General features: G+C 54.5%; 1 protein-coding gene across 1 annotated transcript; it reads left to right on the top strand.

The window, feature by feature from the left end:
- Positions 1-2,802: 2,802 nt before the first annotated feature.
- LOC122380596 lies at positions 2,803-18,711 on the top strand. The gene is made up of 5 exons (XM_043363877.1): positions 2,803-3,159; positions 13,233-14,803; positions 15,896-16,004; positions 16,732-16,911; positions 17,156-18,711. Exons 1-5 carry the CDS (start codon positions 2,907-2,909, stop codon positions 17,446-17,448), a joined length of 2,406 nt encoding a protein of 801 aa, XP_043219812.1. The 5' UTR covers positions 2,803-2,906; the 3' UTR covers positions 17,449-18,711.
- The last annotated feature ends 5,852 nt before the right edge of the window (positions 18,712-24,563 follow it).

Raw genomic sequence — 24,563 nt, 5'->3', positions numbered from 1 at the left:
GGTTGCCATGCCAACCATCCGCCCACTTTGTTCTGCCTGTGTCGCAACGCGGATATACAGAGCACCGGCCATTTTTGCGGCGGAGGACACGTCATCGGTAGGCACGGGTAGGGGGCGTTGATGGAGACGACTCTTTGACGCGTGGGTCGGTGTCTCGGCCTCGACAAAGGGCGGCGGCCTCTGAGACCGCTCCTTCACACAACACCCAGAGGCGGCGGGAAAGGGAGAGTCCTCATGGGAACCCTGCCCTCGCTGGCCACTGATCCGCTACTCGGGCGCGTCCTTGCCGGCCGCCGGTCGGCCTTCGGTACGCGGACCGTTCACCGTCCGAACACCTGACCAAGAGCCCTCACCGTTGTCCTAATGCCACGAGCACGGCACGCGTCCGAGCGATAAGCTGAAGGGATAGACGGGTAGAGTTTCGTTCACACCTTTGTAAAATATAAAGCTTACAGTTCATAACAAAGACACAACGTTTCGTCCGCTGTTGTTTCATTCAGAAAAGCCTTCATCTATTTCACTTCACCTCGTCATTTATTTCTTCTTGTTTGCTCTAGCTACATTCCCGAAGTTTCCAGAGGTGTTTCAAGTTCGAGATGACTGGCTAATAGGTACCCAGCTCGGCTCCAGCTGCCGCCGGCGCCGGTCGGCCGTGTCATGCTCCGTCTCCGGGCCGTCCGACGGCTCGTCTCAGTCGGAGGTTCAACGACCACCTCTCTGGCGCGGCCGGAGCTGACTCGGCGGGACACTGCCGGCGGCGGCCGACCGGGGCGCTGACCCGTGACCGTGGACCGACCCTCTGCACCCTGCACACCGGCGCACCCCTCCGCAACCCGCGGCTGACGGCCACCGCCAACACGGGCCTGTTGCATCACCACAAGAAGAAATATTGACTCCCTGTGGGGTTGAATGCGGTAGTGTTTGCATGTGTGCTGCCCCTTCGACATGCTTGCACCCTGCTTTTGAAGGGAAGGTGGTTGCCGCATATCATTTATGCAAGTCTTGCACAATATGCATATTTATGAAATTTTGTCTAAATATAGCATTGTATCGCAGACTAGGCCATGTCTTTTGTCTAGTGTCCACATCAAACATAGTCTACGTAGGCATAATTCGTATATCAGATATTCGGATACAGGTATGAACGATATCAGGTATATCGGGTATCAGATAGTGGATATACGTGTATTCGGATGGCGTATCCAGTGAGCAACGAACGCTTATAGATAGGTACAAAAGCGATTGCACAAGAGATACGTTACGCAACTTGTGCATTGCATCCTTATATAAACGGTGAACGCAGTTAGCTTCTAAAAAAAAAACAACCAATCATCAGCCCTTTAACACTTCTTCTAGCCATAAATCACGTCACTGATCACGGCAGTATGTCGGTGCCGTAACAGACTCCGTCTTGGTGTCGGCACGTGCAGTTTGCCCATCACGTGACAGCGCCAGATTCGTCACAGCCGGCCACGCGGCAATACCTGCGCAGTGGTGACTAGCCTGGCGCAGTCGACACACCGACCGTAATCACAGCATGATCACCGGAAGCGGCGAGCGACGCAATCTCATTTGCCGAAATTTGCCGTCATTCTGGGCGCTGCTGCCTTGCGGCGCCTCGCTGTGCCGGCGGCGAAGCGCGGTGGGTGGAGGGTAGGTACGATTTTCACGGAGCTACGCGAATCAGCGATTATTTCGTACGTAGTTATGATACCACGTGTGGTGTTAGATGCCCTTTCCTGCAACACGTGTAGCAGTTGATAACTTTTCTGTGAAACATTACTTGGGCTAGCTCAATGCAGCACGAGCGCGGGAGGATGGCATTGACTTATATTGTGACGAGTGTTCTGGGCATTCGAATTTCGCCTTCCAGTTTCCTAAGTCAGTTAACAATGTTAGGAGACCGGTGACGATTTATATTGTTGATGTAAGTTTTGTAAGTTTTGTAAGTTCTGTAGGTTTTGTAAGTTTTGTCGCTTTTGTAATGCAACCAAAGATAGCAAACTAATGAGTGAATGCTGATTATAATATACCTCCTCCTTACAATGTGCGTCTAGTTGCACCTTTTAATGGTAACTAAAAAGACAAGAAGTTAGAACAGTCAAGATATTTTTCATACCAACTCAAGACAGCACCGATAGGACATCCGACTATCTCACAGCATCGTTAATTTCCGAGCTATGTACGTCAGCGCCGGCGGTGGATCGGGCGATCGCCCAGCGACCTTCGGAGCGGCCGGTCGCCGGGAGGGGCTGTAGACCGAGTGCTCCACACTGGGCACCATGCGGCTCTCAGGTCATCGACCGAGGCGGCTCGTCGGGCCGCCGACGGGGCCTGTCCGGGCCGCCGGCTTCCCACCACCACACTCCGACTCCCAGACAATTAATGCGGAATGATTCCTGATAAAGGCTCGGGCTTATATCGGTCTATATGTGAGTGCAATGAACTTGACAACAGAACTTGCTGGGACTTGCATGTTATTAGCGATTGATGTATATTTTCATCGATGTCCTCAGTTCCTCCTCTATCTATCAACTTTGACCAATGCGTCTTGTATTCCGTTCACAGGATTCCGGACAGACCTATGAGCCGCTTCAGGAGGATCCGATCCTTTCACTGTGGCTCAGAGACAGTCTCCAGTCGTCGGGCGCTGGACTGCTCCACCCCAAGACCACCCGTAGCCGCTCCTCCAGTCGCCGCCGTCGCCACCGCCGCGGAGCGAGCGCCGTGTCAAAGACCAGTTCTGGCAGGACGCATGCGCAGTGCGCCGCCGGGCCGGGGGCGGCGGCCGGCTCTGGCCCCGGCCCACCAGCCAGTCCCCTGTCGACGCCGAGAGCGAGCGGACGCGCCGTGCTGTGCAGGTCAGAGATTTGAGCATGAGCCCACCCTAGTGACTGGACGACAAGATGCCGAAAATATTCTTACTTCGCGAGAAGTTGAGCAGCAACTTCGACGCGCTGCTTGGCCACCCGAAGGGCCAGCACGAGGAGGGTCTGTCGCGTCGGTACGGAGACGATGAGTCGGACGGAGAGGATGAACTTGAGGAGGTGTTCACGAGGCCGCAGCGGCTGCCGCGGCCGCGCCGGGACAGCCTCAGAGAGGAGCCGGCAAAGACAGCCGAGCAGAAGACAGAGTCCGTCTCTGCAGACACAGCACCAGGTGAGTTCTATACCGGGGCGAGTGGGGAGCGGGGTGCTGGGATGTGGGGAGACTGCCAGAGATGGTGGGGCGGAGAGTCAGTTGCGAGTGTCAGCGCTCATAATCCAGGAGGGTGCGCCGGTCACAACAATAGTGAACCGGACCGGTATCGGAAGGCGAGTGCGCTGTTGGTGACATGAGATTGATTGCTACCTACACAGACAGCATTGCCATCTTGTTTGCATCTCTACGTCGACCCGCATGTTCGTTAGAAATGTCATCAATGACAAGCGGTAAAGATTAGGATACTTTTCTCGTATAGTGACTGTCATGCCATTGAAAGTGAACAAGCGGACTACAGACTACCATTGTATGACCCCGGGTTGAATGGAAAAGGATTGGTGCACAGTGCACACTTCACTAACTATGACAGAGTTGCCACCACACCTGGCCTGTGTGCAGCGCTCCACTGCTCGGCTGGGGCGCGGCGCGGAATGCAGACTGCCACAATGGAGACGTGAACAGAGCGACATTTCCTTCTGACACAGAATGTGTCACTCATACCGTACCCGTTCCAAGGAATCATCTGGCTGCAAAATATGTGAGGCGGACATAGAATGAACAGCCGTTGAGTCATGATTATAGCTGTTGCCGGGCCATGCAATCTCATTCATTAGTGAATTTGAATAGGCACACCAGGCACACGTCTGTCTGCTTTCCTAAACTTGAACATGTTAGAAATAGCCATAGAACATTGCGCTTAATCGCAAGTTTTGCGGTCTTCGGAAAGTCATCATCGGACCCTGTCTGCCTCCTGCGACTTGTGAGCCCTCTCTCTGTGCGAGTCATCAGAGTGGTTACACGACAACGTGACTACAGTTGTTATTACGCCCAATTTCCCACAAACTCCATCTCCACGGAAGGCTAACTTCGTCCCTTACCCACTCAACCCGCCCGTCGCAGGCGGGACGGTCACGTCCGATCTCCACCCGGGACAAACAGCCGCTGCCCGGCCACCGACCTCAGTGTCAGCCACCGTGTCGGTGTCGTGTCGTGGCGCCGGGGTTTCGTGACAGAGGGTGGCTCTGCGCCCGGCAGCGGGGTGATAGGGCACGCGACCTGGGCTGGACACTGGTTAGCGGCGCTTCCGGCGGCACGGGGACGGTGACCGCTCGGGAGGGGAAGGGAAGGGAGGGAGGGACGGACGGGGAGCGGTGGCCGTGGCGTCAGGGCCAGCCCGCGACCACTTTCATCGCCGGCCAGTTGCCCGGTAAGCCGGCAGTCACGAGCGGGGCGCACCTGGTCACGCACCGGCACCGAGACGCCAAACAAGGCGGCTACAGCTCGCCCGGCCCCCGCGCCCGACTCCGGCTCCGCCTATCCGGCGCTGTTAGCCTGTCCGTGACCCCAGGACACGGAGCACCATGACTTGATAAAGTCGAGGCGGAAGGCTGCTAACAGTTCCACCGGTACCGCTGCGGTGACTTCCACTCTCACCCGTCGGGCGGTCAAACGACCGCACTGGCTCCGGGCGTAACACGTGGAGACTGCAGTACACTTGAGGGCGCACAGAAAAGTAACACCAGCCGGGCGGAGACTGCAACAGCCAACGTGGCAAGTAGAAACAAAACACCACGACAATTTCGGTATGCCTTCTGCGCTCAAGAAATAAGTAATACCTACATAAATGAACACCACAATGATAGTCAGGCTTATAATGGAAGGAGAGGACGGGCATAGCGTATTACTATGTAGACGGATGCTGTCGCAACCCATAGAGATGCCTCATAACGTCACCTCGGCTGGAGACTGCAGTGGCCAAGGAAACGCACAGAAGCCTAACACCAGGACGGAGCGCTCACAGAGGGAGCTCAATACCGAACAGAAAGATATCTTCCGAGTGACCTAACTTCGGGACGACACCCTGGATGGGCTGTGACACTACGTCTGTTACATTTTGGAGTCGGAATTCATCCAGCATGACTCGTGCTCTTCCTGAAAGGCACGTCTGCGTGCGTTGGCAAATCAATCGGCCCCGCTGTGAAGGCGCCTGAGGGCGGAGCGTGGAATTCTCCCCCAGAGGGGAGGGTGTCTCACGCAGTGGAGTGGTGGCAACCACAAAGGAATACCGCCGGTGCCGACCTCGCAGCGTCGGTTGTTTACGGCGCCTGAGGGCAGGCGGAAGGGCTTTGACTTTCGGTCCGAGCGCTGAGGCGTGTGGAGCGCCTCTGTGGCGAAAACTCCCTGAGCAGTCGTCATGCCCAGCTAATGGTCAGCTCAGCGTGGGTGGGAGGTGACCTTTGCTCCCGGAGAAAGACCGAGCTCGTGTGTTTGGAGCCTGCATGTCGAGCCCTCTCGGACCGTGAGGTGTGCATGTCTCGACACCCATGTGCAGCTCGCTCGACATGAGGTAATCCGGCATTGGCCTTGACGTGGGATTAAGCGGTAATCAATTCTCCAAATCAGAAAAATCACGCTGTATTAAGCCGGAGACAACAAGGCGCTTTCACAAGCACTTCACCACAAAAGTCCAGGTGCAGAGTATGGTTGGTTTCATAACTTCATCTCCCACAGAAGCCCATGCTGCAAAACTCGTCTCCCATTACCCCGTGACCCAGCGCCATCATTAAAGAAAAAACATTACTGCGAGGCTGCAGCAATGCATACACATGATGCCATCGATCCAGTGAGACAGAGCATACAGATGGGAGCGGGACCTGTCTATGTGTAATAAAGAGTGGTATCGCTGAGAGCGGGATTTCCAGTCGGGGCAGAGTGGGAAGAGAGGCAGAGGAGTGGAGGAGAGGTAGAAGTGCCGGGTGTGGCCGGTTGTCCCTGGGCCGTGCTGCTGGATACCTCTCAGCGGACGTCATGCTGATGGATTGATCAGTTATGCGGCCAGTGACGGTATCCCAAGAGGTCTGCTGCCACACCTTCCTCGTTTGACTGGGTGGGGTCGGGACGAGAGAAGTGCACTGTCACGTTCGTCTTTAACGAAAGTTAAGTAACTTATATAACAAATTTGAGGAAAGTGCGCAGTTGCATTGTTGGGCTGCAAACTCGTACGCTAGCAGAGACGATCAGACGCTTTTTATCGAATTGCAGGGGTTGTTGGGGACACTCGTTTGCCTGAGAACAACTGCACGTTGCCTGGCAGCCACAGACCACCACCACCGGTGTCAGATGGCGGCCGAGATTGCAGACCCCGGCGCCCGGTATTTCCCGGCGTTCTCTGCAGCGCTGTGTGTCACTGGTGCCACTGCAGTACACTCCAGCTGCGCCGGTCGTGTCGATCGCCCAGCTATCGTGTCCGACGAGCGTTCTTTTTCTGGGTTCGAGTGGAGGCGGTAGGCCATGGGAGTGCCGCATGACGTTATCCAAATGCCGGGAAATATCTACAGACACCGGCTACTGGTCATACTTTGACGGATTATCTGTCAATGACTTTTACTTTTACCGCAGTTCGGGGTCAACGCTTTCCCTGTCGGCGATAGTTCACCAAAGAACGGCATGCCGATCGCCGTATCACTCAAGGTTGTCTATTTTACCACTCTTTTCAATAACCTAAAACGCAAACACCGCATTAGACCGGCTAAAACTGACGAGTGTCTGACAGCACACACGTGATAACGCTGGGTAGCATGACACCTTCCTCAGCTGGCACCGCGCCACTCCGTGAGTTCCCAGGACGGCGGGCATAGTTCCACGATCCCGGCTACATGACGCGGTGAAGAAGCGCCGGTCCCCACTGGGATACCAGACAGCAAAAACTGCGAACAAAAACGGCGTCACGTCCTTTCACCTTGAACCGGGTAACGGTTATAGTCCTGTCCCCTATCCCGACCCGGCAACGACGCCGGGCGCGGCCGCATGTTACCGCTGGGATAATCCGTGCAATGACGCACATGGCCATCCGGTGATGGCCGACGAGCTATGATTTGGTTTGGTTTTGGTTGGAATGGGGGGCCGAGGAGGACCGGGTGGGAGTTTCAGCAGTGCTGCTAGGATAGTGCGCATAGTGAGGGAGGTGGGAGACTTGGTGACAGCAGTTGTGCACAGGTCGCTAACACCGGGAATCCAGACTGATACGGACAGAATACAAAGCGTAGAAACAAAACCTTCGGGTGGTTTTAATTAGCGTCATTCAACATGTGCGTTGACATGTGACATACATTAACCTTGTGATGACTGATGGTATTTGAATGAACGCATATCTATTCATTACAGTTAACGTTAAATGACAGCGGTAATTACGCGACAGCGAGTTTCCGTGTGGTGGCGGAGACATTTGCAACATCCGCAAACCGGACATTTGCGGCATATGACGTCCATGTCCGATCATCCCGCGGGGCGGAACACATGGAGTTCTCAGCGGACTATACCGTGTAACCCGACACTGACAACCAGCTTCCTAATTGGACACGATCTGTGACGTCAACGAGCGCTGGTGACGCTGCGTTCAGCGTACCGTGAGCATGGCGATGTCAGATAGCGCCGATGGCTGCTTACACCTAGAGAAAGACGGAAAAACCGGCACTATATGTTGCCGGCGTCGTGAGTATCAACACCATCATGACAGCCAAGCTGTGATTTTTGTGTGATTCTGTGCACGCATGCGGCATGAGCGATAACACTGATTTCAGGGTGAGGGTTTTGATGATCGTACCCAATGACTTTGTACGTTTTAAGCTGCCCTTTTGTTGCTAAAGGGACCGTTGGAAGTCTGCATGGAATTCGAAGGAGGGACTAAACCTCTCTCAGAGTTGCACCGGTGCCTGCATTTCGATATCAGAGTCTCGTGTATACCATACGCTCTACCCGTTGCCCTACTGGTCTTTAGGATCGTCTTCCGAAAACTCGCAGCGTCATGGTCCACCGGTAAATATGGCATCGACCTGCACCCGCGGCGCTGCTGGGTTTTCCAGAACGGTGCAACAGCTCGTCTACAGAACGCTAGGATCCACCCGGTAGGAGCGATGGACAAATTACACTGAGAAGACAAACTGCGTATCATAGCGCCAAATTGCATACGCGTCGGAATAAAAAGCGAAACCATCTGTCACGCCGTAATTATTATTGAGAAATTTTTAATTAAAAAACAAAACTTCCGTCCTCAGCCTAGGATATTAAATATTGTCTATTTGGCTGGTAGATTTACACTTCTAGACGGCCTTCGCTACAGCCGTCTTGTAGATGCTGTTATCTCACCCACCCTATCATTCCTCTAGCGTAGTCCTCGCTCGTCACTCCTCACCCGGAGGGGTCAGCCTGTCTGTCCCTCCTCCCCTTGTTTACCCGTGCTTGGCGGGGGTCGACCCGGACCCACCCGCCCGCGCAGCACACAGATCGTCCCCGTCAGCGCTGAGGAATGCAGGGCGCTCCGTCCTGCTGCCTTGACCAGCGATCGCCGTCATTATAGGAGAGGCATGCACGCTGCCTGTCGGGCCAATTTCTCACCGATCCGTCAGTGCGTTCAGATGTGTCGGTGATAGCGGCTCGGTGGCGGAGTTTTCCCCGCTGTCGAACCGCTTGATCTGAGGTTGTTAGGAATCGTCAGGTCGCGGGTGCTGACGGGTACGCTCTCATGGCCCAGTTTCACCAAGCTCTGTTTGGGGTAGTTTCGGCGAAACTACCCCAAACCAGTTTCACCAAATGGGGTAGGTTCTGATTGGCCACTTCCAAACTACCCCATGGGGTAGTTTTTATTTTACCCCAAATTTGCCATGCAAACAGATGCTCACGGTCCGTGAGCATCTGAACAAGACAATCAATCAGCTGTTTGCCGGCAATTCTACCCCAAATATCCGACCAAAATTACGGCTGACATTCGTGGGGTAATCTGTGAATATGATACGAATTGTGAGCAACAATTGACAGTAAAATAGTAATAAGAACATATTTTATTGAAGTCCAATCACCTGTCATGTTTGAGTATGCATTATTCATAGCATAGATACTTCAAGTTTCATCCAAATATTTTACTGCATGTAGCCTGCACCACCTATGCTTGTGATCTGCATTGCAACAGCCAAAAGAAGCATTATAGATGTCGCCGATAGCTGAATGCCAGGATTTTTACTTTTTTAACTATTAAAGGTTTTCCTTCAACAGTGACCTTGAATACCGGATGAGGAAGCCTTGAAATATAAACAATAAAAATGCACATTCTTCACGGTGGTTATCTACATGCTGACGATGTGTCTTGTTGAAATGATCATAGTACTTCAACTTGTGTGATCTATTCAAATTATCATTCGAGGTATCTATATGCCTTACGGTCAATGTGCAAATATCCAGCAAATGTCAAGACGCTAACAACTGAAATAAAAATAAAAATGCCGTACCTAAATCAGCAAGAGAATGTCGTGCATACCTAGGTAATTCTCATTAGAAATAAAAAGCATATGGTGCAAGTAATGCGTAATAAGCAGTTGTTAAAAATACCAGGCCAAGTGGATTCGATACTTTCCATATATATTTTTTTATTTTTGTCGCTGTTGTGCATATCTCAATAAAGTTGCGTTAAATGGGCCGTGCATCTGTAGGTACTGTATGTATTTTGTAATGCACATTAGAAATAAAAGCATCTGGTGCAAAAGATTCGTAGTTAAAAGTCGCCAAAAATACCAAGCAAGGTGTATTCGATACTAGTAAAACATGCACTAATTTACTGAAACATTCTAATTATAAAACACTAAACATCTAATCTAATCTAAATCATCTAATTTAAACCACGGTGACTATAGATAATTTAAACATCTAATATAAACATCAAATTTACTAAAACACTAATTAATTTTAAAACATTCGATACTATTCGATAATAAAACATGCCATTGTTCTGTAACCTATCCATCAAGATTCGCGGTTGTGCATTGCCATTCCTTTCTCAATAAAGTTGTGAATCTTGGAAACTGAGGTGCCATTGTGCCATCGTTACCAAGGTGATTGGTAGACAAATACAAGAAGCCAAATCAAATGTGTTCTTCATTTCACGCCGTCGTGAAATGAAATTCTCGACCAATCAAAGCGTTCCGTTGTTTTGCTGATGCTGCTTGCTTAGCAAACATTCACAAGAGACGCCGAAACTACCCCATGGGGGTAGTTTGAGCTGGTGAAACTGGATTTTACCCCATGGGGCAGAATGGAAATCTACCCCATGCCGAAATTACCCCACTTGGTGAAACTGGGCCCATGGCGAAATACTCACTGCAAAGGTGCACATTTTTAATAACACACTATCGCCAGAAAGATGCAGTTTAGTCAGATATTTACGAGACGGGCACCCTTTAAGATATAGGTTAAATCGACTTGCAAGGTCATAAAGTGACATTCCCGATGGAATAGCATATGACGAAACATTAAAACTTTTGGGGTCACCGTTTCGTTTTATGAACAATGATCGATGGACATAGCTTTGCGTTTTTGCGCTGACCACAAAAGAATCATATTCGCAAGCTATTTTTGTGGCTGTGTGGGATTACTCCTCTAACGACAGCCGTAAAGGATCGTGATTGATTGAGTTAGGCTTATCGTTAGCCTGTGTGAAAATATCGCTGGCGGATATAAAATATGCACGGCATTAATCCTTTGTTTCGCATATCAGCGGCCCCTGTCATGTAGTAAAGGTCTGTGTATTTCTTTTTTAATCCAGAACAGTATCTGTTTCAGCAGTCGTGCACTCTGAGGTTCGATAAGCCAAGCTCACAGAACACCCCTGTCACGCACAGTGCACGGTTTATCAACCTGCCATCAGGATGTGACCAGAAGCCTCTCCAACGTATACCCAGAATGCCGACGGCTTGCGGCGAGAACACTGAATAACCGATCCTTAGAAGTCAGATCATTGTTCTACATCGTGCCTATATCCGTGGTCACGAGAGGCATGCGTGACGCACTAGTCACGACGGTCTTGGTGCGGCGCCTGACACAATTCTCCGGCGCCGGGCGGGGCCGAGTGACGCATCTTCCCCGTATGGAGCCCCTCGGACCGGGCGGATCCGTCTCACCCAGTGCCGGCCGTATGACGCAGATCGCTCTGACCCGCCGAGAACAGTCACTGCTGCTGCTGCTGTTGTTTTTATGACGTCATCAGTACGGTCTGCAGGCCGGGCCGTGACGTCACTAACCGCACCGCAGTGCACCGGTCAGCCGAGGGCGCCGTTGCGCAACTGGAGCCGTTCTTGCGGGGCGCGGCGAGGGCGCACGACCGGACACGCCACCAAAGTCACTCCCCTGCGCAGCCCGCCTCCCGCTGCAGCTACCGCCTCCGGCAGAAAGCGAGCAGAACGCGTGGAGATTGCGGGGCGGCGGCGGCACGGCCGGTGCCGGGTTCTACGCACCGCGCCGCCGGTCGGCCAAGGTGACCCCGCGGCCCGGTCCAGCGGCCGCCGGCCGGCGACGGCGCGGCGCCCAGCGAGACGCGGGGGCGGTGACGGCGCTGTCACTGTGGCCACTTAGGAAACAGAGGGTGGGTGGGAACGCCGTCACTGCTGAGCGACAAGCGTGTACCTTCTCCACTCGGGCGCTGCTCCTAGCCTTCCTAGTTCATCAGATCGATGAGCGACGGGGTTCCCTTTCTCAATGTCCTTCGGTGCATGATCGGAATGCTGCACACGTCATGCACTAACGGACATGCTCAACGTCATCGTACCCATTCGTCCCATTCCTTGCAACATTCCGAGCCTCAGATAGCTCCGGGTCAAACCGTGTAGACATTCCGATGGGTCGCTGCCTGGTGTCACGGTAAAGAACGCCGTACTTCCCCACCCAGCCGTGCATCCTGTTCTCAGCGGCTCAGCCTTCACCAGGCACCGATTCACCCTCGATTCCACACTACTGCCGACACCCTTCGCCGTTCCTCGACCCCAGTCTGCGGTCGAAAAGTCCAATAGGAAGATCAGCGGAAAACGGAGCGGTCTAAAATTATACCTCCTGTTCTACGGCGTACTCGGGTAAGCCAACGCGCGCACCGAGAGACCCTCGAGGCTCTTTGTTTTGGCGAGGCGGCGAGCCGGTGAGAGCTGCCGTTTCCTGGAAGTGAAAGTCTGTTGGCTGTTGATGTTTACCTTGAGGTGGACGGGGCGTCCGGTATCGAACAACAGCCCAGTGTTCCTTGATGACGTGCGCCAGCCGACGCCCCGAACGGCCACGGCGACGTAGCACGACACCACTGTGTCTGTGTCACATGCTTTGCTGGAGTTATTGGTGCACTTTGATTTGACACTTGTCTGTCATTTCTCTCACAACAGCATACATTGGTGCGGTTCACACCCATCCACCTGCACGCGTTCACAAATATCAGGGCAGCGAGTCAGGGCAGTCAGGCGATACCCAGTGATTTCCGCATATGACAGTCTGGAGACAACCACCTTCTCCCTCACACCTTCGCCCGGCCCCGCTGCGTGCGGCTCGCAAGGCCGACCGGAGTGGCGGCAGGCGTGCTCTGGTCGTCCGTTGTTCCGGGTGACCAGGGACGGCCGCCCTGTCGGCAGAAGCCGCCGCCACATCACCCTCGGGACACAATCAGCAACGTCAAAAGGCCGACAGATACGCGTACAGATAGCCGGCTTATCAAGGAAGTGGAGTCATAAAAGAGATAATTGGAGCGTCAGTGATAGCGAGCGCTGCACGGCTTGCAGTCCATCAGATGGGTGGCAATGAGTGAGTATTTGCAGCCTGTCAAAAGCGGTAGTCCGGCTATAGCCCGGCGCGACAGGAGGGCCGGGGGGGGGGGGTGACCTTTGGCCTGACAGCGTTGTCAGACACCCAGTTGTCAGGTCCGGTATTACAGAGGCTCATGGTCCGCTGGGGCCACTCACTCGTACAGCAATGAATCACAGGCAGCACAATGGGGATAGACATAGAGCCACTCGGGGGTCGGTGTGAACGGTGGGTCAGAACAGCGGAATGAGACCGGCGATACAGAGAAAAACATGGCAGTGACAAACAAGAAGACTGTATTGCATATTGCTAAGTGCTTACCAATTGCGCGGGTACTTATTGAATAGCGCTGATATTATGATACGTTCTTTTAGTTCGTGCTCATCCTCGCTGCGTTTCCACCCGATCTGACCGACGCCGTCTCTCCGCAGACTCGGACGCCAGCGGCCCCGGTCCGCAGTTCGGCTGGCCGCTGAAGGGCTGGCCTCGGCCGGCGGCGGGCACCTCCGCCCAGGAGCAGCAGCGCCGCCGTCAGGCCGCCGACAATGTGGATGCCGTCAGCCGGCGCCTGCAGGAGGCGCGCGTCGCCGACGACACCGACGAACCGGAGCTGGTGCGCGCCGCCGACGAGCGCGAGCTCTCCGAGGAGCCCGAGGAGGCGTGCCGAGCCGCCGCCGAGCCGGCGAGCGACGAGCCGCCGGCGTCCGCGGAGCCGCCGGCCGGCAGCGCCATCGACCTCTCGGTGGGCGCCAACCCGCTCAGCTGCTTCCCGTCGCTGGCGGCGCCGCGCCGCGGCCGCCTCTCGGTCATCGCACACACGCCGACGCTGCCCAAGAAGCGGCCGTTCTACCGACGCGACCTGCTCAGCGCGCGCGTCCACATCGACTCGCCACCGCCGCAGAAGCGGCCCATGAATCTGCGCGTGCCGCGCAATGGCTGCGCGCCCATGCAGACGCCGCTCGGCTCCGGTAGTAACCCGCTGTCTCCCACCCCGGGCTCACCATACCGGGGCGGGGGCGGCGGCGGCGGCGGGGGAGGTGGGCCCGGAGACCAGGGCTCCCCCAACGACAACCACATGAACAACCGAAACGGAAACAACAACAGCGGAAACCACAATCACAACAACGGAAACAACGACAACAATGGCGGCAACAACGGCAACAACAACAATAATAACAACAACAACGGAGGAGGAAACAACGGAAGTCTGTTCGGTGGGCCCGGCGCGGGAGGTCTGATCGGTCTGCTCGGCTGCAAGACCGAACAGCCGGACGATTCATACGAGACCGGCCGCCATTCTCCCAAACAGTATCAGACCCTACAATCAGCCGACATGGACACGTATCTGGGTAGCTACGTGGACTTACAAGTAGAAGGCTGCAAGCCGCCTCCTCAGCCCCCTCCAGCTCAGTCTTGGAGCGTGCACTCCACCAGCGGGCCTCTGCCTCGCCACGCGCCGCTGCCCTTCAACCTCAGCAGCACCGATCCGTTCGGACTCGGCGACTCGTACGAGCTGGATGTCGAGCTGTTCGCCGACACCAAGCCGGTGATCGGCGGCGGAGCTGGCGGCACTGCCGGCCTCCTGGCCGACTCCCCGGACCTGTTCGGTCTGGAGCACCTCCTCCAGCCGGGCTCGGGGGCGGCCGGCGCGCCCCAGGCCGAGCTCTCTCACCAGACGGTGGTGGACGCGCTCGGTGACGCCGCCACCCTGCCAGCTCTCTCCGAGCCGGTGGTGTCCTCGTGTCTGGCCGATGCCGTGTACGACGGCCGGTTCCTGGTGACAGGCCCGGCCGTGCCGGCGCTGCCGACGCCCGTGCCGTCGGCTCAGCTGGCCGTCCAGCCGCCACAGCTTCCCGAGTCGTCGACGGCGGCGTCTCCGGGCTCTCCGTGCGCGCCGGGCGGCCGGTGCTCGCCCACCTCTCCCGGCTCGTCCACCGGAGACGGCAACAACGGCGAGGGTATGCCAGCGCTGGACATCCGGATCAGCATACTGCAGCAGCGGGTGAGTACCATAGACACAGACACAGACATAGACACAAGTACGGACACATATATAGACGTACCCATGACACAGCGTACAATACAGATGCAGTGAACATACATAGAGACAGATGCACAGACAGGGTGAACATAGAGACAGTCACTGACAGCCGGTGCATAGTAGACAGCGCACGAGAGTGCTCTGCCTCCCAACCGAACCAGTGCACGATTCGCACCTATCACCCATTGCTCTGCCTAGTGGAGGATACACTTCCCAGTGCGTAGTGATCTCTCAAACGCACACATGGGTTTTTCATTAGACAGGTAGATACCAAATTCTACGTTGGGCGCTCTCACCATGTCAGAGATAGCGTTTCAAGGCTGGCGTCACCGGGGCGAGCCAACGACTGATAGCCCTCCTGTCAACCGTGTCGTCTCAATCTGGATTAGCCCGATCCGGCCTGGACACAATGAGAAATCGGGGGATTTACGAGATATTCAGAGCTGCAAACGTGACTTTGTCATCACGATTCTGGCCGATAGCAGGCAGCCCGGCGGATTTGGTGGAAATCTGAGACTAGCGCGAAATAATCTCGGGCTGGGTTACGTCAGGGTAACCTTGGACAACTAGCCAGAAGAGAGTTGTCACATGCAAAGTGGCGACGGGTCCGCATGTTTTCGTAGCGAGCACACGTTGGCGCAGGCCTTATAAGGAGCTATATAGCGAGCCAGCGCAGTAGTTATATTTAACCGGGCCGGGCTGATTGCTAATGTCACCAAATCAAAATCACTAGTCAAAAGCGATTATTAATTAATGTTTTACGTCCGTCAAGAAGTGAGCTATTTTTACGACATAAATGCATTCACTCGTAACCTAACTTGAACGTACGCCGCACGGCTACCCCAATCTGTTTTTTTTTTCCAGCGTGTACACTCACATTGACAGGTATAGCCTTTCTCTGAGAAACAAAGGTCTGTTAACACAAAAAAGCAAACGTCTCTTTGTCGGCTGCGTTGGAAGTAGGAACTAAAGGCACCGTCGCCTCGCGATACTGCTGTAAAGATTGTGTTTCTGAGCGCATTTCCTGACGGTCTTTTCTTTGTCTTCCTTCAGATGGGCCTGCCCGACTCGCACAGTTTCGAGTTCGTCAACGGCGGGCATGGCATCAAGAATCCCCTAATCAACGAGCGAGACCTCGAGGTCGAGAAGCTGCCACCTATCAGTGAGTATACAACCCAAACTTACACACCGTCCGCTGGGCGGCGCTGCGATCGCCGGGTGAATGAACGCGAGAGACCCAGAGTGGCTAGGTCGTCGGCGCCGCTTCCTGGAGGTAATAGCCGCGACGGACCGCGCAGGCTTCCGGCGCCGGTTGCGGCCGACCGTGACGGACAGTGGCGCACGGCACCGAAATAGGCGCTCACTGGGAGCGGCGAGCTTGGTTTTCCGAGACGTAAGAAGTGCTGAGTGAACGATGAGAGGAGTGGCGCAATTAGTTGCTGATCTCATGATCTCACTGGAAAAAGAGTTGGCTAGGGCTGGTAAAATTTTCAGGGTTGCTTTATCATTATCGGCTTATCACGAGCGAGGACTGTCGTGCGTTAACGAGCATGCAGCATGAGATGAGCCAGGAAACGATTAAATCAGACTCTCACATGATTAAAAAATAAGATAAAAGATGTTGAGAAGGCTGACGCACTAGCAAGTTTATAACCAACGATTGTTTCAATTAAATTAACCGCGATATCTGCAGATCGGACAAAAGTCGACGGCGATACTACGTGATAAGGAAAATTAACCGGCACGATCGTGCATGGCTCCATTGTCTTATTGTTCTTTTCCGAGTAGGGCCACCTAGCTAGTTAGTGACCACCGCATATCGGTGTATTTCTCTCTGCGAAGACAGCCATCCCGAGCGGTACCTCACACTGTCCTCTCCACCTTTGCAGTTGTGGAGGATGACCCGAAAACCTACATGTGCCGGCTCTGCTCCAAGAAGTTCACCCTGCAGCGCCTGCTGAACCGGCACATGAAGTGCCACTCGGACGTCAAACGCTACCTCTGCACCTTCTGCGGCAAGGGCTTCAACGACACCTTCGACCTGAAGCGACACACGCGTACTCACACCGGTACGTGACAGAACGGGCACGGGGCGGCGCGGCTCAATCGCTATTCAGGCTTCAGTCCATGGTTCATGAACAGGCTGCGGTTAGAAAGATGAACATATCTGATAGGAAAAGACCCGTATGTAATTATAGCTTCGGACCCTGAAAGCAAATTTCAACTAGTGCCATGGCATGGGCTATGTGTGTGCTTTGTACCCGACCCGTGTCTCAGCGCATGACCTGACCGCTCCTGCTCCTCTTCCAACAGGTGTGCGGCCGTACCGGTGCGTCATGTGCGAGAAGTCGTTCACCCAGCGGTGCTCCCTCGAGTCGCACTGCCTCAAAGTGCACGGCGTCCAGCACAACTACAACTACAAGGAGAGACGCAACAAGGTCTACGTCTGCGAGGAGTGCGGCAACACCACCATCGAGCCCGAGGCGCACTACTTCCACCTCAAGGACAACCATCCCAACAGCCCGGCGCTGCTCAAGTTCTACGACAAGCGCCACTTCAAGTTCCACAGCAACTTCGCCTCGATGCTACTGCAGGCGCGGACGTAGTTCCGGTCGTCGCCACCAGGGGCGCTGTGCACGCCCCGTGCCTGCTGCTACTGAGGAGCCGACAGACGGAAAGATCCACAGACAGACGGACTGACAGACAGACTGAAAGACTGGCAGCCGTTCTCCCAGCGGGAAGACGGCGCCGACTACCGCGGGCTCGACGGGCTGGCAATATCTGCACATACAATTGGCTGTTTTATATCTATTTAGGTGTCAGGTGTGGCCGCGCAGGCGGTATGTTAGGCACCTGGACAGAGGCATTGTTTGTGTTTGTATCTGTTTGTAAGCGGCATTCAGTGTATTTTTTCGTGCGCGTGCGTTGGTGGTTTGTGCGTCTGGGCGCGAGTGTGCTCCCTGGAGGGGCGACGGCGGCAGTGGCTCGCTGGACGAAACCAAACGCCTCTCGGGTTGTGCGCGGCGGCCGGAGCGAGACACGGTCGCGGAGACACCGACCACCGCTGGACTGGGCATTTCTCGGCGGCTGGAGGGACGCAGCGCGAGCGAGCGGTGCCGGCCGTACTGCGTAACCGCTGTATGTAGCTAGCTGTAGTGAGTGAGCGGAGTGCCGCTGCGAGCGGCAGAGTGAGCGGTTTGCTCGCCCGGCCGGCCGGCAGAGTACCGCCTCGGTGGCCGGCCGCGACGGCGGCGTTCACGGGTTGCCATGACAACTGGCGCACCGCGGTGTCGCCGCGACCGCCACCACGCCCAGCTCTCTAGACAGGCACTATCGGTGGCTGGTTAGGGGGCCGCCGGACGCGGGAGTCGCCCCGGCGGCCCAGCAGTCTCACAATGAAGGGCGTGGCGGCCTCTCGGCGGCACCGGCCCGCCGCGCCGGCCGGCACACCGATGCGACCTGCCCGCCGACCAGGGCGACACCTGGAGAAGACCGCCAGAGACCGGAGCGACATCTGGACAAGGCGGACGGGATATGACGGGCATACTGTCGGCGTGAGAAGCGAGTCAGTGTTAACCAGCCAAATCTGGGCATTCGAGTGTTGCTGGTCATTTGTGCAGTGTGTCTGAGTGTGGTGCGCGTTGTTGGCAGTTATTTTACTGAGCCTGCCTCCTGGGCGTTACTGGGTTGTACTTGGCTCCGCTGTTGTACCTACACTCGTCCTCATGACTAAGCGCTGGAGGCGCAGGTCCTCCAGTACAAAGGCAGGTGTGTGCGCCGCCCCTTCCCCCGCCTCGCGGTATTGTGCCGCGACTGGCCACTGTTGTTCTACGCATGTTCAGCAAATACATTTATTAGCGTTACTGAAACGATGCGTTTGCTGTATTTTGTTAATATGTTCATAACTGAAGAGCGCTGAAGATCTCGGCTCTCTTGAGAATGGTTGATAAGGGGTGGGTGGTTTAATTAAACTGTTTTGGAAGAACGTTATGGTCTCCAGGACTAGTTTTACATGTGATCAGCGACCCATGACAAGAAGAGAGTGAGAGATATTCGGTTTTCTTTGCGACACCGGATTTTGGGGTCAGGACGGATAGGTTGTGCACAAAACATCTTCAATAGAACGTCGAACGTCATGAAATTCCATGAAATTAAAATCTGGTACTAACGTGATGGAATATCCAGTGGCAAATAAATAAAGAGCAATGCAGGCAACAAAGAACCACTTTCAAAAGTCGTGAACTACGCAGCTTGTTCCCTTCATAGCATCTTACAAGCCACGACAAATGACGCAAACACAAAGCTGCTGCGGTTGTTACGGAAAAAATTAAAGTCTCTGATCACAGTACCTACCGAGATTTGGTCACTAATCCCTTTCGAAGGTAGCCGATCACGATGACGCCTCAGCGGACGGTCACTCACCCGTCGAATTAGTCATAGTGTGAAGTGGGGAAGGAGGGCTAACAGCCGAAACGGGTTAAACGGGAGGTGATAAGGATGGGATACGTTTGGGATTGAAAGTGATAGTTGCATGACGTCATATCGAAGTCAGCGAAAAGTAGCGTACCATATACATACATAGGTAAACGGAGCATTTTGTTTGTTACATAGGTAACAAATTATCATTATCATATTACATAGGTAACGTCATATCGAAGTCAGCGAAAAGTAGCGTACCATATACATACATAGGTAAACGGAGCAGAATTTGTTACATAGGTAACAAATTATGGTGAGGTACGCGATGTGCTCACGTTAGCTATCGGCGTTTCCAATTTTCAATAAAGGGATGAGACTGAGAGGGCAATGGAGAGAGCCTTAGAGCAGCATTCTCAGTCCTCACTGTCCCTTTATCGTAGCTCCATCTGCGCAGCTTTAGCTAAACTTGCTATTCATCATTACGTACACCGAGATTTGGCCTCAGAGGCTCAGCGTGTGATGAGAGATGCCCACATGATGTTGACCAAGTGTCGCTCTAACAGCCCCCTGTTGTTCGACAAGGCGCAGGGTGTGTTTGGTGAGAGTGAGCATGTGAAGGTGCTCGGTGTGATCTGGAACCCGACTGATGACCTGTTCGCATTCCAGGGCGTGTCACTGCCTGACGACATTGTTCCCACAAAACGTGTCGTTCTCAGCTTTGTCGCACGCATGTTCGATCCCCTTGGATTCATCAGCCCGTTTGTGATGACTCTGAAATCTCTTTTCCAAGAGCTGTGGCAGCTGGGGTTGCACTGGGATGACCCGCTGCCGGAGTCCTGTCGTGAGACGTTCGCCAGATGGCTGAGTGGACTGGCGATGCTGAAGGAGCTGCGTGTGCCGCGCCGCTACTCGCCGAGCGCGTGGAGGGACGGCCACGGCGCTGAGCTTCTGGCATTCAGCGATGCATCGCCCAAAGGGTATGGAGCTACCGTTTACATCCGTGTCCCTTTGGAGGATGGGTCATTTCATGTGTCGCTGGTGATGGCAAAGAGCCGTGTGGCGCCTGTTAAGAAGCTTAGTCTTCCTAGGCTAGAGCTTCTTGGCTGCCTGATCGCGGCCCGCCTGGTCGTGTTCGTGAGGAGTGCGCTCCGTCTCTCGCACAGTACTCCGTGCCTCTGTTGGACTGATTCAATGGTAGCACTGGGTTGGATCAGGGCCGATCCACGTAAGTGGAAGGAGTTTGTGGCCAACAGAGTGACTGAAATTCAGAGTCTGACGGATCCTGAATGGTGGCAGCACTGTCCGGGGGAGTGTAACCCGGCTGACCTCACCACACGCGGGGTGTCTGCTGAGGAGCTTGTGAGGTCAGAGCTGTGGCTCAGTGGGCCATCTTGGCTGTCACACTCTCACACATCTGACGTGAACCAGTCTGTCATGGTGCAGCACGATTTGTCCGGCGTCTCTGTGAGTTCTCCCGGAGGTGACGTGTGCCCCCGTGCAGGTGACGTGTGCCCCCGTGGAGGTGACGTGTGTTCCCTTGGTGGTGATGTGTACCGAGCTGGTGGTGATGTGAGCACGCCTGTGTGCTCACCAGGCGGTACCGTGCGCACGCCTGTGTGCTCGCCTGGCTGTGCTGTGTGCACGCCTGTGTGCTCGCCTGGCGGTGCTGTGTGCTCGTCCGGCGGTGCGGCGTGCTCGCCTGGCGGGGCTGTGCGCACTCCCGGCGCAGCCGTGTGCTCGCCTGGCGGTGCTGTGTGCTCGCCTGGCGGTGCTGTGTGCTCGTCCGGCGGTGCGGCGTGCTCGCCTGGCGGGGCTGTGTGCTCACCCGGCGCTGCCGTGTGCTCGCCCGGTGCTACCTTGTGCACACCGGACGGAGCTGTGTGTTCGTTTGACGAGAAGGTGTCTGATCCTATTACTGAGGAGATGGTTGAAGTAGAGTCCTTCTGTTTGGTGACTTCACAATTTGAGGAAGTATTTCCTGTTGAACGCTGGGGTAAGATGTCCAAGGCTGTCCGTGTGGCGGGCTGGGTCCGTCGATTTATACGGAACTGTCGTGCCCCAGCTGACAGGTGCAGTCTTCCTGATCTGACGACTCTCGAGCTAGCTGACGCGAGGCTCGATCTGCTGCGACAGGAGCAGCGGAAGGCGTTTTCTGGAGAATGGAGCGCGTTGGAGAAGCGCCAGTCGCTGCCGAAGGGCTCGCGCCTGATCGGTCTCGACCCGTTTATCGCTGACGATAGACTTCTCAGAGTGAGGGGTCGGCTGGAGTTCTCTGACTTGATGTACGAGGAGAAGCACCCGATTCTGCTGCCAAAATGTCACTTGGCTGTGCTTTTGGCAAGAGAGCAGCATGTTCTTCTGAAACATGCGGGTGTCTCAACGATGATGACTTCGCTCAGAGGAGCGTATTGGATCTTGGGCTTGCGCTGCATCGCCAAGGGTGTGAAGCGCGGCTGTGTCAGCTGCCTTCGTCACGATTCTCGACCGTTCAACGAGGAGGCGGCGCCTCTGCCGGGCTGCAGAGTGACTCAGTCCCCTCCATTCATAGTGACTGGTGTTGATTTTGGTGGTCCCCTGTTCAGCGTCGATTTTCCACGGAAGAAGTTTTACGTGTGCCTGTTCACGTGTGCTGTCACGCGTGCCGTTCACCTTGAAATGACTGACGCCCTGTCGTTACCGGCATTCATGCTAGCACTCAGGCGTTTTTCAGCCAGGCGCGGTCTACCAAGGATCATGTACTCTGACAACGCACCTACTTTCAGGGGAGCTGATAAGCAGCTGCAGCGTGTCTACAGTCATCTGGCGCCTGAGTGGCGCTTCATTGTACCGCATTCGCCGTGGTGGGGCGGATGGTGGGAACGGCTCATCCGTTCCGTGAAAGTGGGCCTGCGCAAGTCGCTTGGGTCACGCTGTCTGTCACGGGATGAGCTGGAGACTGTGTTGTTAGAAGTTGAGTGTTGTGTTAACTCCCGTCCATTGACGTTTGTTGGTGATGGACTGGACTCGAGCCCCCCGATCACCCCGGCGCACTTTCTGACGGGCAGAGGGACCGGGTTCTCCTCGCGGGTGGTGGAGGACCCTGCCTGTGTGAATGCGAAGGCGCTGACTGAGAGAGCTCGTGTGTGTGAGAAGCGTCTGGCTAGATTTTGGTCTGTCTGGTACAAGGAGTATGTCAGGACCCTGCCGCCTTCTGTCAGAAGGTTCAGGCCTCAAGGTAAGCTGTCCGAGGGCTCCATGGTCATGCTGCAGGAGGATAACGTGCCGCGCATGAGGTGGGTGCATGGCGTCGTCACGAGACTGATCACCGGCCGAGACGGAAAGGTGAGGTCGGCAGAAGTCCGGACTCCGTCTGGTCTAAAAACCCGTCCCATCCAGAGGCTTTTTGACCTCGACCCGCTGTCCTCTGAGCCGTGAACCGCTCACATTCGTCGGCGGTGTTAGACCGCAGTGTTCGTCAGCAGTGTTAGTTTGTTTTTCTCTCGTCTGCGATTACAGGCAAGGTAGTGTTGGGCGCCGACTGTAGATGTCGCTCTGAGCAGTGAGGCGGCGTGCAGAGGACGCGCTGAGTTGACAGTTGCGTGTGGTGGCTCGCAGAGTGCAGGGTGCAAGTGGCCCTGGTGATGTGACAAGTTTGATGTCGTTTGCGTCGAGGTTGGCGTTTGTTTGTTTGAAGAGTGGTGAATCGATTTACGTTTGCGTTTGTAGACTGATGCGTTTGACTCAGATTCTCTGTCTGAATCTGTCTGAATTGAATTAAGTGATGCAGTCTTGTTCGCTGTGAACTATGGATCTGTCGTTGTAAGATCGGTTCCGTACCTGTGTGAAACGCGCCCTCTGAAGTTCGCATTTCAGGGGGGAGGATGTTACGGAATTTAGTGAACGCTTCTCTTGGCAGCGATTCAACGACTATTTTTTAGCAGTGGTTTAGTGTTTCGACGGTCGTCGACGTGGCCTGAGAAATGTGATGTGGTGCGCAGGAATCGTCTGATTCAATATATACGCATTGAAATGGCTTGAGCCACGTGTCTCCAGGTCTGTGTCGGAGATTTTTCGGATTTATTTGAGAGTTGAGAGTTGAGTCAAGTTGAATTGTCAACACATACATAGGTAAACGGAGCATTTTGTTTGTTACATAGGTAACAAATTATCATTATCATATTACATAGGTAACGTCATATCGAAGTCAGCGAAAAGTAGCGTACCATATACATACATAGGTAAACGGAGCAGAATTTGTTACATAGGTAACAAATTATGGTGAGGTACGCGATGTGCTCACGTTAGCTATCGGCGTTTCCAATTTTCAATAAAGGGATGAGACTGAGAGGGCAATGGAGAGAGCCTTAGAGCAGCATTCTCAGTCCTCACTGTCCCTTTATCGTAGCTCCATCTGTGCAGCTTTAGCTAAACTTGCTATTCATCATCACGTACACCGAGATTTGGCCTCGCCTTACATCAGTCTCTGACTCACCCGCTCCCCGCCAAAAATGTCCAGCACGACTGGCCTCCACACTGAGTCTGTTAGCTGACCGATATCATCATCAGTGACCCTCCAACCACCAGCACTCTCGTCACCTAACGTCATCTCTGAGCGACGACCCTCCTTTACCGGCACCGGTCGCGACTCGGTAAGATGACTCACTCGTAATCCCTGCATGGTGTGAGCGCTGAGAGCCAACAGCTAGTCGGTCAGGTGGTGATGTCATAGATGACGTCACAGAACGGAGTTCGGACGGTGGATAGAGGTCGGTAATCCATGCAAACAGGGCGGGAGAGAGGACGGACCGGATCCACACGGGACTCTCCCATAAGCAGAGAACACCGAGGAGCATAATTAACCCGCGCACCGACGGGGGGGGGGGCGGATATCCGCCCCCCCCCCCTGAGGTTTTTCGCGAATAGCGGGAAAACCGCGGCGCGTAGCGCCGCGAAATTTGGTATGACTATAACCTCATCAATTTTACACATGGTGTGCAAGTTTGAACCTCCTACCTTTTAAGGTCAGGTCACCAGGTCACTTTGAATGACCCAACCTCAAGTCACTTTTTTGCAACTTTGTCACCGTGCCAGAGCTATAGTAAATGTCGGAGGCCTTTGAAAGTCGCAGGATATTATTAGGTCATTAGTAGCTACAATTTGTATATCTCGGAATTTTGATATCGGTGACCTAAGGTCAGGTCAATTTCGCGACCTCCCCATTATAAGTCAATGGGGGAAAAATCAACTCCCTGTTTTTACCACTAAAACGGGTAGGAATGGCCCCATATACCATACATAACTTCATATACGATCAACCTTCACT

This window comes from Amphibalanus amphitrite, unplaced genomic scaffold (genome assembly GCF_019059575.1).
Source record: "Amphibalanus amphitrite isolate SeventyFive unplaced genomic scaffold, NRLGWU_Aamphi_draft 000101F_arrow, whole genome shotgun sequence".
Taxonomy (NCBI): domain Eukaryota; kingdom Metazoa; phylum Arthropoda; class Thecostraca; order Balanomorpha; family Balanidae; genus Amphibalanus; species Amphibalanus amphitrite.
The sequence above is the reverse complement of the archived record's forward strand: the minus strand, read 5'-3'. Positions and strand labels throughout refer to the sequence as shown.